This window comes from Parasteatoda tepidariorum, chromosome 1, assembly GCF_982258835.1.
Source record: "Parasteatoda tepidariorum strain Cologne lab strain chromosome 1, Ptep-v5.0, whole genome shotgun sequence".
NCBI classification, from domain to species: Eukaryota; Metazoa; Arthropoda; class Arachnida; order Araneae; family Theridiidae; genus Parasteatoda; species Parasteatoda tepidariorum.
In genome coordinates this window covers 75,359,811-75,376,283 of record NC_141755.1, presented here as the reverse complement: position 1 = coordinate 75,376,283, position 16,473 = coordinate 75,359,811, and the positions used below count along the sequence as shown (strand labels likewise).

Sequence of the window (16,473 nt, the reverse complement as noted above, 5' to 3'; positions counted from 1 at the left end):
AGCTTCCTTTTTAGACCCATATATATTTTCTTTAAATTAAATATACATTTTTATTTGTAAATTAGGAAATTATTCCAGAGCGAGTTCTTTTGACACAGATATATTTCCTTTAAATTAAATATTCATTTCTATTTCTTAATTAGGAAATTAGTCCAGTGCTACTTTTTTTTAGACCCATACATATTTCCTTTAAATTAAATATTCATTTTTATTTGTTAATTAGGACATTATTCCAGAGCTAGTTCTATTAACACATATATAGCGAGCTAATTATAATAATTTAAACTTATATGAGGAAATTTCGACACATTCTGGAAAGAAAATTAATGTAATTAACTCATTCGAATCGAGTTGGTTAGCCATATAAAAAGTAGTAGGAATATTATAACATTTATTTATCTAAGGGAAGCAGACTGGATTTCCATGTCTGAAAATTTATTAAAAATCTCTCTGTTGATCTTAAATTAAGTTTTCTGCAATATTTGAAATTTTACGTGCTAAATAATAAAAAAAAAATCAAATTAAATTTAACGTAATATTTCTGTAATACAGATGTAACGCACACCTAAAAATAATAAAGATTGTAACCAAAACAATCAAAGGAGATTAAAACTAGCGCACTTTATTTCTTTCAGTTTAGATGTGATTATTTTCGATTTAAATATATATCGTTGGTAATGAAATAATATTAAGCTGAACAGCATCACGTGAGAAAACTAAACAACTGGTAGCAAATTTCTAAAAGAACTTTTGAAAATTCAGACCTTTATCTTTTTCTAATTATTTTAAAAAAAAAGCATAAATATTTTTGTTATAGTCATTCTGCCAGAGATTTCTGTTTTCCGATTATTACATTGGCAGCAATAAGTTTTCGAATGCTCCTTAAGAAATTTTGCTCTACCAGTTATTTCTCTCTCTACATATATATAACGTAATTTTTATACATAAATTGACTAATACTCTTTCATTTTTGATAGGACGCCGTGGTCGGTCAATATTATAAATAAAACACTTTGAGACATTTTGAATCACATTGACAAATGGGGAAAATAACAAACCGGACTTTCAAACGTGTTTAATAAAATGTAGTAATTAAGGAATGTAGTAAATAGTTAATAAAAAATAGGTGTTCCCAGATTTTATAGAGAAAATTTTTACAACAGATCTTGAATTTATCGCCTGATCTAGAATTAAACTTTGAAACATCTGTTTACCAAGAGATTTCGTAATTTAAGCGTTAAAGCACAATTAACTTCCATTAAAAGTTCTTTTTGACGCCTGACGATTCAAAGTTTTACATTTAAAAAAAATACTACAAAAATAAAAACAATTTCATAGCATCTAATGAAATATTATTTCTATATCTTGATGCAATATTCATGGCCATGATAAAGCATTCAAATGTTGACGGGTAATTGTCGAATAAGACCAGTTTGACAAGTTTTAAATTCATTTGATTTTAGAAACAAAAATAACAGAACCAGAAATTAACTCGCAACTATATTATGAGAAACAAGTAAATGTGCACTTGCTCCCTATTGTAATTTTAACCTCATGACCACTTAGCCGATGACGGGAAACCCAATTATTTCATTGTTAGCAATTATTATGGAAAAGCAAGCGATTCATAACAACAACAAAAAAAAGAGAGATTAGCGTCGCACCTCTTTTAGAACGTTTGGAGCTTTCTAAAGAAAAGTAAAAATCATTTTTGAGTACTAAAAATTTCCCTTCCCAGCTGCAAATTATTATATCCAACAAAATTCTTCATTCTGGTCTATAAAAGTTTTGCATTGAGATTTCTAATTTTAAATAATTGTTTAAAAGTATATTTTATAAAAACATAGATATGTTCATCTGAACTACTTAGAAATGAAGGCGGCTACTTTTTACTCCCTGACCCCTTATGTTTATTGAAATCAAATAATTCATTTGCACATAAACTGTTTCTTTAGTTCAAGAATACTTAAAATATTTATTATGCTTATATTTCTTAAAACAGAACATTTTTTACAAAATTCTAATGGTTAATTTATATTATTCAAAGGAATATTCTTAAATACCGCTCTTAATAGTTTTCACTTATAAAGATATGCAATTTTTTGAGCTAAAAATTTTGCTCTAACAAAAGATAGGATTGCAAACAAAACAAAAAATTATTAATATAATAAAAACCATCCTAAAGATATTTAGAAATCACTTTTTTTTTCCTTCTCTTTAGCAATACTGCACTTAAAAACATTGATGTACAGCATTATTTCATGAGAAAAATAAGACATGATTTGTTCAACATATCAGATATTAGATTTTGTAAAAGCACTCTCACTAAAGAACAATGGGGTCATGGGGGTACTCCACAATTTCATGATCGACAGCACCCTAGAGAAGCTGCTAGCTATCGATTTAAAGCAACAAATAGAACCCTGGTTAATGAGGGAAAACTTCTTTAATCCATTTAAAGTCAAGCACAGAAATTTTATAAAATGGAATTATTTTCATTAAGATGCAAAAAGTTCCGTGTATAAAAAATAATAATTCATTTAAAAATAAAATACAGAGTATATGCATCATTGACCAAATCAATAGACAAACCATTTAGCTAAACAATAGTTTGCTGTGACATTTTTTTTTATTTACAGAACTTGCAACTTTTATTCATCATAAACACGCATGATTAATCCCGATTGGGATAATTATCCGTTTCCAAAGCGTCGAATTTGTCGAGAACCATTTCCAACTAAAAAAAAAACTTGTATTTTGAGAATTTCCCAACAGAAAGTGTTTAATCCAATTGAATCACCAATATTTTATAGATAGCTTCAAAAGCCATAGCAGCAGAAAAAATAAAATTCTGGAAAATAAACTTCACAGTGTTAATAACAAAAATACTTATTGAAATGGCGAGTTAACACATCTTTGGCCTAAAATGGGTTAATGCACCATGTCATTGCAACTTAGATTTTATGAGAGACAAAATATTACTACACGAAGAAAACTCTGCATGGTAGTGGAATTTTTACTAGAAATAATTGTAAGAGACTTTAAAAAACTATTTAACTTGAAACTCAATTCATGTTTACTCTTTCAGCTCATTCGATGATTAATCACTTTCCATATTTATTTTAAATATTTTCGATGTTCTGTCAAATAGTCATAAATAAATAAAAAAATGCTTTGTGCCATAACCAGGGCTGCAATGTCGTATTAAAAATTAAATGATGACCGGAGACTCATATTTTTTGCTTAGTTTTGGATGAAACGTGATATTTTTACAACAGCATTTTAAACATTTGTGCTATTATATTTAGTTCTAAAAATTACAAACGATGTTAACTTTAAAATAAAGTAGAATCTAAAAACAATGTATTTTGTTAACTTTAAATGATACTAAATCTTTCGTAAATTAAAATAAATTGGCTATTACTTTATAATTTTTTATAGAATGCTTTGAAAACTATTGCATAACCCAATTCCTGACTATTACTTGTTTCAGTTGACGTGGGCATTTGGTTACAAATTTACATAAATGCATCAAAACAGGTTGACTACGGATTAAAGGACACAGGAATATTTATTTTCGTAACAGTTTCTTATTTGACCAAAACAAACAGCATATAAAACTAAAAGAAAAATACAATGTAATGCTATATAATTTTTATTATCAAAAATAAAAAACCAACAATTAGCTGAAAAAACGGCATAGTGGTAGAGATATCATAACATTCTCAGAATATTTGATTTATTACAAATTAATTCAAAACATTGTTTAATGCTAAGTTGTATACATTAAGGCTGCATGCGTAGAGCACCATCCAATCTAATGACACAACCATTCAACATTGGATTCTCAATCATAGATTGCACTAAGTGGGCATATTCATCAGGATTACCAAGTCTTTTAGGGAAAGGAACATCCTTAGCTAACTCTTGCCGTACTTTTTCCGGAAGACCCCTTAGCAGAGGCGTGTCAAACAAACCTATAAATGACATATGTTTAAGCAAAATAATAGATAATTAAAACTGAATTTATTTTTTACCAGGATTGATTTTAAGAATGAAAATCTTTACATTTACATGCTTAGTTCAACCCTTTATAAGGCTGTAGGAAATAGGCTTCCCACAAACTTAGCGGACAGGAAGCTAGTTTTATATTTAGAAATCATCTGTGTCAACTTCTGAAAATATAAATAAAAAATACCTTTGTTTACATAAAATGTGGGTAGCAGTAACGGATTGGGTTCCAGAAGAAAGGTCAATAATTGGGAGTAATTTTCTCTAGTGTGTTACACATTTCGTCGCTTTTAAACTAAACCGTAGTAACTCAAAAAAATCGAAAAATGAGATGTTTGGGTCATTTTGTGTAAAAAAAATCACCCTTTTACAGAAACAACGTGTTACCTTCACAGTTCCATATAATTAATTTAGAGAGCAGATAAATCGTTATCACATTGGCGCGATTCGCCATCTTGGTTTTAGGGAATAGTGTAGCAGTGTACCAGTTGCAACAAAACCTTGGAGGAGATAACCTCACTTTGAAACTAAACCGTGGTAACTCAAAAAAGCAAGCTTTTCAGGAGAGCGATTTTTTTCCTACACTGTTGTATGTCAAAATTTGAAATGAAATATGTAATATTTGGGAGGATATTTTGAAGAACATCGTTGTATTTTGAAATAACCCTTCGAAATTACCACAAAATTAGAAATGGTACAAGAATCAGGCCTGGTTCATTGAAAAATGTAAAGAAACAGGGCTTTTTTAATGTAAATTATTTTGCAATAGTCGCCATAGCTACGAGTCAACCTGCGGTGGAAGTTACTGAAAAGTTAAATATCGTTCTCCTGAGAAACTTGCTTTTTTTTAGTTACCACGGTTTAGTTTCAAAGCGACGATTTGAGTTCGTTTGTAGTTATAAACACAGACTATAAATTAGGTTATATACAAAAACAGAAAGTTTATCACTAAAAACGTCCTGAACACTTGAAACTGTGGCATATATTTGCTGTAGATTAATTGCATGTATATGTTGTATGCAATCTCAATCTATGATTCAAGAATTTATTTTCAACATATGTAAGGAATCTTATAACGAATGCTTTCAAGAACTAAAGTTGCATGTAAAATGAATTTAATCATACAGATAACAATGAAATGGATCAAAATAAAACGATATTAAAATAATAATCCAGAATCCCTATATTTACATTCCTACTTATTCTATAAGCTTTGAAAAATTGATTTTTTTCTCTCACAAAAATATTAAAATAAGTTTCAAAAAGTAAAGTTCTGTCAGTTTAGCAGAAAATTATAGCAATTTCTTTGCATCAGAATGTTTTTTTCAATATATCTGCTGATTATATAAAAAAAAAAATAATAATATTTTTGCTTGGCTATAATGAATATTTAACATTTTCTTTGGAATTATTTTATTACTATTTTTATAATTTTTTTCTCTCAGTAACTTCACATAAAAATGACATGAAATACTATTTTAAACGATCATATACACAGATTTTAGGAAGGATATTAAGAGAAAAAAAATTTTCTTTGGGTAATTTTTAAGCTGATTAATTTTTAAATGTAAACACACTATTTAAAATTTCTCTTCAGTATGTTTTTTCTTTTCCCTTTAGAAGAATAGTACTATATTTCACTTGTAAAATAATAGGTCGAAATTATACTGCATTTTCATTTTTAAACAAAACTGAATATTAATAATAAGATATGAGCAATCGATATTTGACCTCTTGTTAAATGATTATTTATTGCTATTTTATTAAAAAAATGAACACTTGAAATTTTAAGACAGAAATCTATGGTAAGAATGTTCAAAAAATAAGTAACAAAATTAGAATTGCAATAAAAATATTTAATTTCATACTTCAAAATTAATTATTTTTAACAATTCTCTGCAAGCAGGAAAGAGATTCTACTTTTGCCATGTAAAGACACAGAAAATTATAAGAATTAAATTTAATTATTTATAAACAAGGGACAGGGTGTTAATACAAAAAAAAAAGATAGAATGCTTTTAAAATTATCAACAACAAAAAAAAACTATTAACAATGCGCTTTGACGAAAATATCAAATCCCAATATAAAACCAAATATGTAAAAAATGCATTTATCATTAACATCTGAAATATTTTGAAATAACTTTTGTTTTACTTTATAATAGAAATAGGGTTCATTACAGCTAGTAACTGAAATATGAATTTTAAGAATGTAAGTATTTTTTTAGAAACACATTTCAATGAATAAAAGTTGTAATAAAATCTATCCTAAAATATTAATTACTTAAATAATAGGTAAAGGAATTGTGCTTAGATAATTCTCTACAGATTAACTTTAAAGAACTCTTTTTCTATCTCAAGAGGATCTTAAATAGAAACAAAATCTAATACTTACCCTAAAAAAAAGGTTAAAAAATCACAAAAAATTGAACCAAAATCTATATATATATATTTGTAACAACAATAATCAGCAGTGCATTATTAAATTAAAATGATTTAGAAATTATAATAATGTACTAAAAACTCACCAAAATTGTAAAAATTAACCTGAAAAAATAGTGCAATAATGAAAAAATAGTGCAATAATACTGATTATAAAATTAAATTCTTCAGAAGTTCTAAAAAAGTATAAAAATAACAAATAATTCACAAATTTTGAGCAGCAAGTGCTATAACATGTTTAAAAAATAACATTCTTCATAACTTACAAAAATATTTTATGAAATTTTTTTAAAAAAGTAATAAAAATTACCTGGAGCAATAGTACAACAGCGAATGCCTTCACATTCTAAGTCTCTAGCTAAAGGGAGAGTCATACCCACTATTCCACCTTTACTGGCCGAATAAGCTATTTGTCCCCGCTGACCATCATAGGCAGCAACGCTGGCTGTATTGATAATAACACCTTTTTGTCCATCTTCATCTGGCTGATTTTTAGACATCAGTCCTACAGCCAAACGAGTCACATTAAATGTTCCAATCGTATTCACCTACATCAAGACAAAGCATAAAATGCAAATGAAAAGTGTGAAGAAAGGATTTAAATCGCGATGTTATAAATCACCTATTATTATCCAAAATCACTCAGTCTGGATTTTCTCTATCCATTTGCATGTTAAAATGATCACTTTCAGTGATCACTACATCGTTTATAATTACCACGTTTCCAAGAATATTCACTAGGTATTCAGATAGAACCTGTTCTTTTCTTTTAAAAAAAAAGTCACTAATGAACCTGTCGATATTTTATGCCCTGCTTGCTTACATAAAGTTTGAGGATAGCAGAAAGCAAACCAATTTAACATTAAAACTGAAGATCAACATATAAAATTGTTATAACAGAACACCAAAAATAAGTTAATGCAATGTTGCAACACAGTTATACATATATCAAACGTTAATTTGAAAAATATAGAAAAACAGTGATGATCTCATAAGAAAAGTAAAACAAAATTAAATGAAGGAAAGTGCAAATGAAGTAAAAGTGGTAAAGTAAAAACTAGTTATAAAAGCCCATGTTCAAGAAAGTGAGGCTTCAGTTAACGGGCCACTAATGCAAAAATAAAAAGCAAAAAAGTTAGCTACTTAAATGGGCTAAAAAAAAAAAACCTTGCTGCAACTAAGGGTTGGTTCATAGGTTGGAGAAATGTAAAAACATTTTTCAAATGAATTTATTGCAAAAAAAAAAAAAAAAAATGCTGTCCAATGAGAAATGGAAAATTGGTTACAAGAACAGCTTTTAAAACTAGCTGTCTCATTTTCACCAGAAAATGCGTACAATGCAAATTGCACAATGCTTTTATATTCCAAGTACTATCAGAACATACATACTTACTCAATAATGAAAGCTTATGCCCCGAGGTCCCATCATGGACAAACAAATAAGAAAAAGCAATTAGAAAAATTTAAATGTAAATGCAAAGAAAAATTAATAACAAACAAACACAATTTTAAAGTTCACAGAGTAAGACAAAATAATGATACGCCCACATATAAGAAAAATAAATAAAGATAAAGTTACAGTTAGAATAACCAAATGAATAATAAAATATAAATTGCCAAATCATTAAGAAAACATTAGAAATAAATCAAGTGCTGATCCCTTTTGAAAATATTGAAAAATAAAACAAAAAAACATTCAATGAGTAAAAATTTCTAAAAAATTGCAGTCATCTATATGCTTCAGGAACAAAAAATCCTATATTTCACTGCATAGGCCTATTTATGCAGGCTTCAATTTTGCTGTAATTAAAAGGATAAATTACAGTAATTAAAAGGAAAATTATTATTCTCTAATGTAATCCAGAAATTTTCAGATACCTGAAAGAAAATCTATTTTATTATTACAAATAAATTTAAATTTAATAATTTGACCAATCAAAATATTCTTAAAAATCTTAAAGTATAGGTTGGAATTAAAATGTGAATTAATAAAATTAAACTTAAAATCTCTTCTTTTATCGTATGTACAGATTAAAATTTTTTGGTTATGAAGGTTAATATCAAGATCTAAACAATAAGTGCAATTTTCATCCGAATTAGTCTTTATTCAATTTAGTTCCTTAGGATAAATATCTTTAATTAAATCAAAATCATTACAATCAAAAATAATTAAATCATCAATATATCTATAACCAATTAATAAATTAAGTTGTAAAAGTTTTTCTTTATAAAAATGTAAGAAAATATTAGCAAGTGCACTTGAATAACAATTTCCCCGTTGAGATACCTTGAACTTGTCAATAAAAATAAATACCATTAAAAACATAATTTTCAAAAAAATTTTTATTACATAAATTTATCCAATCTTCCTTATTAATGTCCTCATTACTCAAATAATTATTGAAAATTTCTAAACAAATACATTCCTCAAAATATTGTGTGGTATACTCATAATATTAATAATATTCTTGCATGTGAGTTTGAAAATCTTTTTACGAATATAATTAAGATGAGCATGAGTAAGTTAAATTTCTATGGCCATGCTATAAAATTTACAAAAATAAACAGTACAGTACAGATTAAATTGCATCAACTAAAATAAAACTTCAATCATAGAAAAGGGCATAAGAGAAACACTTAAAGGCAACTGCAAACAAAAACAAATTGTGATAAGATTTCATAAAAATAGAAATTCTCAATAAAGGTGACATTTAAATTTCTTTGTTGATAATTTAACAAGAACTAAGAAACTATTCTTAACAGTTAAACAAAATACAGTATAACCTTTACCTATTGTTCCCACAGCTTTCATTGCCCGGTACGTATCAACTTGTTTCAATCGTCCCGTCACTGTTGTTATCTTGTATTGTTAGGAATACTTGTTTAGGTCTTTTTTGAAACTAGCAGATTCCTGCATACATTGTTAGGAATTTCTACCGACATTAAAAAAAAAAATTTTTTCAGTATTTTACTTTGAGGAAGATAAAAACAGTAACTCCTCTTGCTATCATGCTAATGACGCAAGTGAGAATGAAGATTAGTTACAGTTTGGGGAAAACTCCTCAAAAGACATGCTTGACGTTCATGCATCAATTGATGAAAAAGTTTAAACTGGTGCTGTGGATTTTAAAAAGATTGCAGAAAGCTGAAGAAATGCAAAATTTTTGATTATTTTAAATAAATAAAGGTGTTTATTCATCTTCATTTTGCATCATAAATATTTATGCAATAAGTACATAATTTTTCAATTACAACTTTTTATACCTATTATAAATTCAATTATTTTCGCCTTTATTACTTTTCATACATTTTCAAATCGTTACTTAGTATTTTATGTTGACCTGCATTCGTCATTTTCTCGTGTATCTTATTTAGATATAATTACAGTAAAATTATTGAAATAAAAGTATTTTCTACTCTCAGAAAGTAAAAAAAAAAAAATACTTACACTAATAACTTTGGTAAAATCTTCTAAAGAATGTGGAACACCTTTTTTAAAGTTGTAAGTTTTACTAGCAACACCTATCCCTGCACAATTTACGGCAACATCTAATTTATGAAATCTGGTTTTCGCTATGTTTAAAGCTTCCAAAACATCACTCTCCTTTGTCACCTAAAAATATACAATTCATTGATGTCAAACAATTTCTTAAGGCAGTGATTGTTGATAAATAAGTAACAATAATAGTAGAAATTAAGAAAGAGCAAAAGGACCAGTAACTAAAAGATGTTACTAGTCCTTAAACATTTTCACTCAGTGATTCAACAAGACATTGGGAATTATTATTGATCCTAAGGACTCAGAATTTCCAACTTTCTGAGGCCTTTTTTTAATAAAGGTGAGTTCCTATTGAAAATAATATAACACATTCTAAATTATCAATATGTGAAATAAATAAAAAAAAATTGCACTTCAAAGGATTTCTCAATAACTAAAAAAATTAAAGAGGAGAAAAAGTAGTCTCTAAGTTGGGAAAAAATAATCTGTGAGGTTGAACAGATTATATATTCTCGATCTTTTCATTTACCTATTACTATGCACATTTTTAAGGGTTCTATCTATTTATAGACAAAACAAGGAATTTCAAATCAACAGAAGAAATATATTTGAAATGAAGAAATTTAGTTCGAACTAATCCAACCCTTTCCTTAAGAAAAAGCAAAAGCATAATTCGACTGTCAATATTATTTTTATATCTTCTAAGAATTACACCCTCAAAACTTTCTTTACACATCCCCATTACCATTTTTGTCACATTTATGTGCTATAGAATGCAAGCGAAATCAGTCACAGGTCAGTTAACATGTTTCTATTAAATTCTTTTTTAAATAAATGGTTAATAAAGTAAATTGAAATAAAAAATTGCAATACAAAGAATGTGTAATGTTCCCAATTATGATGAAATATGCTACTTTATGACCAAAAAAATCAACTGCAAAAAAAATTTACTCAAATTTTATTACGAACCAATTTATTCATATTTGCAATAGCTTCAAATCTTCGAAAGAAATAAAGATAAAAGATCTTTCTTATAAAATTGATAATGTGCTGTTGTCAGTAGTGATGAATTTTCATGGGAAAAAAAAACCTAACTGAACAGGGTTTTTTTTCTAGGGTTTTGGAGATGCATTCAAACATGTGGTAAACAAAATATGTAATTAAATTTTGATGTTGTTACTTATGCCACTTGCCAATATCAACAAGTCTGCCAGGGAATCAAGGGAATTTTTAAAGCAGAAGGTGCATTTCATGCTTTTTTTTAGTGGTGCCATCTATGGCCGAGAATAGCAATTCAGCCAAACACACATCACAGCCGGTTTAACAGAAAGGACCAATCATACTTCACTCCTCCAAAGATTTCAATTTTGACCTGTACCAGAGAATGATCTACCTCCAATTCAGTGCCCCAAGATATATCAATTTGTTATGGGATCTTTGAGGACTTGGCGACCACAACAGATTTAACATGCACCAGTCACCATTTAATACACGGGGATTCTTCCGCTGGCAGGATTTGATCTCATGTTCTAACAAACACGAGTCCAACATCCAACCAATCAGGCCATCCCAACCTTACATTTTATTTTAAAGAACATTAAAATTAGGTCAGAAATCAAGAATATCATCACTCCTCGGTTGCTCAATGCTGTTTGCCCTGACTGTCAGAGGTTTGAATCTTTAAACTCAATATTATTCATAAGTGTATGACCTATATTTACTAGAATTTACGAGAGGCTTTTCATATCATCAACAAGATAAGACAACAATGAAATAATAGTAAATTGTCTTACTGCTTTCTCAAATTTAACAAATATTCAGAAAGTGCTCCCTGTGGCATAATTTTTTCGGAGTTCCTGCGACATACCTCTCTAATACTAATATCTTTCTGCAAGATATTTAACAATAACAGATATACAAACTTCAAAAAAAGTATAACTGCAAAAAAAATTAAATTAAATAAATAAAAATTGGATCAAATAAAATAATTTTTTTAATTCAATAAGTGATTTTTTTTATTCTGATATTATGGGCGATATTCTCGCATTTTGCGGAAAAATAACACACTAATTATTTCCTTTTTCACATTTATAATTCATCATCAAACTGAAAAAAAAATCGTCAAATCTGTAGCAGTAATTGCCAATTAAAAAGATAGACAGCGAAATCATGCGAATCGGACTCTTCAAAAGGGGATTACTAAATCCGTGTTTCCATTTCAATATTTAGTTGTGATAAATAATATTGGATTTTAAAAGCTTTGTGGAAATCAGTAGTAATAACTGCATGAAAAATTAGAACGAAAATTTCCACAGAAAAGAAAACCAAATTTTTTACTTCATAATACTTTATTTTTCACACACACATTATTCTCCAATGAGAATAGAAAAATTACAAGAAATTACAATTTTTTCCCACTCCGATGCACGAGAAAGGCATCTTTTGAATATAATTATGAATAAAAGATAAAATCTTTCGAAAATTTCTGCAGAAAAGAAAAGCAAAAATTTTTATTTCCCAAAGGAAAAATCCTTCTGTAAAAACTCAGTAACGTTATGTGACAATGTCGCCGTGTCGCCACGATTCTGCCACGGGGAAAATGCTTATTCTTCAATATAAGTTAACTCCTTTAACTATAACTGTTAATTTTCAATATCCTAATTTTCTTAACTATATATTTACTGCCTGTCCCCTTCAAAGTTATCCATTTTTGAAATCAGATTTTTCTGAAGAAAAAAAAATTGGGTTCAACCTAACCAAGTCTGGTCAGAGTAATTGTTATCAGCAATAAATTACCTGAATATGAAAAGTATAAAAAAATTTAACTAGCTAATACTTACATCAATTGCAGCAAAAGCACACTTTTCTCCCAATTCTTCAGCAATTTTATGACCATTTGATGTGGGTAAGTCACAAATCACAACTGATGCTCCTTTCTGAATCAGGCGACGTGTAGTGGCTTCTCCAAGACCAGATGCTCCACCAGTTACAAGAGCTACCAAGCCCTATTGAAATAAAAAATTATTGAATATAATATCTTCACTGAAAATTGAACATACAGGGTATCTGCTAGATTTTAGATTTTCAAATTCATGACTTTTCATGATTTTCCATGATAAATTCCAAGAATTTTTCACGACTTAACTAAGTTAAAATTTTCCTCGACAAATACACAACAAAAAATTTAGAAAAGCATTATAACAACATTAACTGAAATGATAGGTATAACCAAAACTGTTATACTCTGCACCTTCATGTTTATAAGAAAGAGTTGAAGCAATAAAATAGCTGAAAAAAATACAAAAGCAAATAATTTTTTACTTTTTTTCTACAGTATTACAATATATTCTAGGGTTACTTTTCTTGTTCTTTCGGAATTGGAAGAAATACTTCTGATTTTTTCTGTTCTCATTTCAGAATTAAAAAAAAATTGCCAATGACTGGCTTGTTTCAGTTAGAATTTGAAATTGATAAAATAAAATAAAATAATAACAAAAATTCTGAAATCACTAAGTTTAAAAGATAATTCACCCTAGAAATGTTTTTTCTTTCAATTTTTGAAAGAACACCATAATTTTTAAAGAACATGATAAAAACATTTTATATTTTAATAAAATACGCCTGTCAGTGGGGATTTTGTTAGAAATTAAGATATTTGAAACACCATGAAATTGGGGGGAGGGGATAACATTTTAAAAATTAGATTTTATGGCGACCTAAATCCATGACTTCAAATGATTTTTTAAAAAAAAATAGCTAAAATCATGACATTTCATGACAAATTTTGTTCAATGCCGAAATTCATGACTTTCCAGGTGCGCGGATACCCTGAACATAATTCATAAAAATAGTTTTCCAAAAAAATTGTCTGTTATCTTGTTATAGCACATGATTTACAGGTCACAAACTTTACATACTACTTATCACTCTTTCCATTGCTTATTTAGTAGTTAAAAATTGCATTTTTATGGCTTCAATTATATTTTCTTCAATTATATTTCTAATCTGTATATTTTTATGATTTTAGCCAGAATTAACATAACATATTTTATACAGCAATTGAGAAATTAGAAATAAGGAAATTTATTAAATGCTTTTGAAAGGAATGAAATTTTCACCATAGTTAGAAACAAGTTTCACATATTTTACAAGTTCATAGTTTTCAAAATAGTCTGACATATTTAATTGAACAACATTCAAGAAATTTATAAGAAATTCCTCGCTCATTCCTTCTTTTAGCAGAACTTGGTACAATCAGTGATAGGGGCCAATAAATAAAAAAGAAATTATTAAATATTCAATAGCATTAACGTTTCAGCCTTTGACTATAAATACTTTTTAGTCATCTTCAAGCATGTTTCAGATTTCTAATATTTAAAGTGGTCGCATATTTTAAGATTTAATATTATAAATAAAATGATATTAAATAACAATACCACGATATTTAAGTAATTGAATGGATTGTATATAGATTAAATGAATTATATAAAAGATAGCAGAAGGGAGCAGAGATGTTTATAAGTGCTGGAAAAAGTATAAAAACAATTGATTTCTTATGTTTCTTCACTAACCACTTAAAATATTAAGGGGTAAAACTTCCGGGTTGGTAGGTCTAATATTGCAAAAGCCATCCTTTCATGCCTTCGTTCATTTATACACAATAAATGGAAGGAAAAAATAAATACACCTTAAACAGATGTCTTGTTTAATATTTACTCACCTTGATCACTCTAATAGAACCTGACATAATATAAAATATAATTGATGTTTAATCACAGATTATCAAAATATATTTTTATTATTGCATAATAAATCACAAAAATATTTTTAAACGCTTCCGCCTTACTACTTTTGTTCTTATTAATATCCGATTGAACTTCATAAACTTAAGAAATGTCAACAGCTCAGCAACAACAATCAGAAATTTACGATCGCAGCGCTTAAGCACATCATCTGGAGATAACATTAGTTCCATGTTTTGACCTACCCCTTTTTCCTCTCCCCTTCTCAGTTGAATCTATGTTATTTTCTCCTTCCATAACATTTTTCACATTTAATTGTCAAAAATATTTTCTAACATTTCCATGACGCTTTCTTTAAGAACTATGTTTTATACACTTTTGAGTTCCATATAATATCCTAACTTAAAAGTTTTTAATCCATTTTTAGAAAATCAAGAAAGAAAGTAATTTACTTACGTCTGCTATGACTGACCACAGGCTTTTAATGGAAGCATGCAAAGTGTTTCCATAGATAGAGAGTTCTGCTCTGCTCCACCTGCAGATGTTTCGTTCGTCAATACTTTATTTTAGTTTTTTACTTTACATTAATACTTTATTTTCAGTTGTGAAAACATAACTTCCAGTTCAAAATATTAAACTATGGAATCTCTATATCTAAATAAGCGCAATAAAATACAATGCATACTTATGCCTACTGCTTATGCTCTATTCAGAGCCTAATCTAGAAATGCTGGGGCCCTAGGTGCAGAACTGTTAGGGGCCCCCTGGATGTAACTGTATACCAAATTTATATGTTGTTTGATTACGAAGTGTTTTTAAATTACTTATAACATATGAAACAATTTTTTAAATTAATTTAACATAAGTATATTAGTAAATTTTAGCTTAGATTTATTTTATTTTTTCGTTAACTCATAATTCTGATTGACAGTTCTAATAGACAATTCTTAAAGAAAAACACAAAAGGAAATTATATGTAATATTCATGGAGGCCCTCAGAAATGCGGTTCATGTACTGCACTGCAAACAAAAAATATCGAATTCGAGTTTTCATGGGAATATTTCACCAATCAGGTTCTCCGTCGACGACGATCGAAGTGCGTGTACCATTGATTACTAGGGTCGAACTGATGTAATCAAAACAAACCTGATTAACAGTTAACTTAAAACAATTTAATTTCGCCCCAGAAAATAAAAAACAACATAAAATCTCCTTCAAAAAATTTAGGATTAATTTTCGAAAGTATGATAAATGACGCATCTTGTTCTCATAGTTTTATGACCTGTAATAGAATTAAATTAGCAGTAAAAAAATTAGATTACATTTAAAAAGTTTCAAAAAAATTTCTAAGTAGTTTCTGTTAGTTTAGAATATAAGCTTTGAATGGCAGGATTTCCACAAATTTAACATTGTACTATTAAACATGATTTATTAAAAATGACATCGGCATTATGTTTGTTGCGACTAATCTTGCTGTCCGGATCATTATTTTAGGATATTATCATCTGTTATTAAATTTTGTTTTAAATTACAAAATGATATTCGTGGAAAATCCCATATCCTTTAGAACTTTCAATAAAGCAAGCACAAAAGCTATTAATAAATTGGATAGAAACTTTTTACATTTTCAAGATATTCAAATCGGATCTTTTTTTATAAGCTACCAAATACAATTCTAAACAAAATTACGAAGAAACAAAATTTGCAAATGTTTTCTGCGTATGCACAGTATGAAGGGATTACTTTAAATACTCATATCTTGAGCAATTTTTAACGAA

At 28.0% G+C, this 16,473-nt stretch overlaps 1 protein-coding gene across 1 annotated transcript; it reads right to left on the bottom strand.

The window, feature by feature from the left end:
• Positions 1-3,639: 3,639 nt before the first annotated feature.
• LOC107443407 (3-hydroxyacyl-CoA dehydrogenase type-2) lies at positions 3,640-14,894 on the bottom strand. The gene is made up of 5 exons (XM_087166843.1): positions 14,673-14,894; positions 12,793-12,957; positions 9,902-10,066; positions 6,764-7,001; positions 3,640-3,977 (listed from the first exon to the last, which is right to left on the bottom strand). Exons 1-5 carry the CDS (start codon positions 14,697-14,699, stop codon positions 3,787-3,789), a joined length of 786 nt encoding a protein of 261 aa, XP_087022969.1. The 5' UTR covers positions 14,700-14,894; the 3' UTR covers positions 3,640-3,786.
• Between the last annotated feature and the right edge of the window lie 1,579 nt (positions 14,895-16,473).

Bases quoted from the DNA above. Each gene is read 5' to 3' on its own strand.
- LOC107443407 (XM_087166843.1), bottom strand. From the start codon at position 14,699: ATGTCAGGTTCTATTAGAGTGATCAAG. The intron at 10,067-12,792 runs GTAAGTATTAGC...GTATATTTTTAG, and splicing joins GTGCTTTTGCTGCAATTGAT to GTGACAAAGGAGAGTGATGT. The intron at 3,978-6,763 runs GTAATTTTTATT...TGTCATTTATAG, and splicing joins CTGTTGTACTATTGCTCCAG to GTTTGTTTGACACGCCTCTG.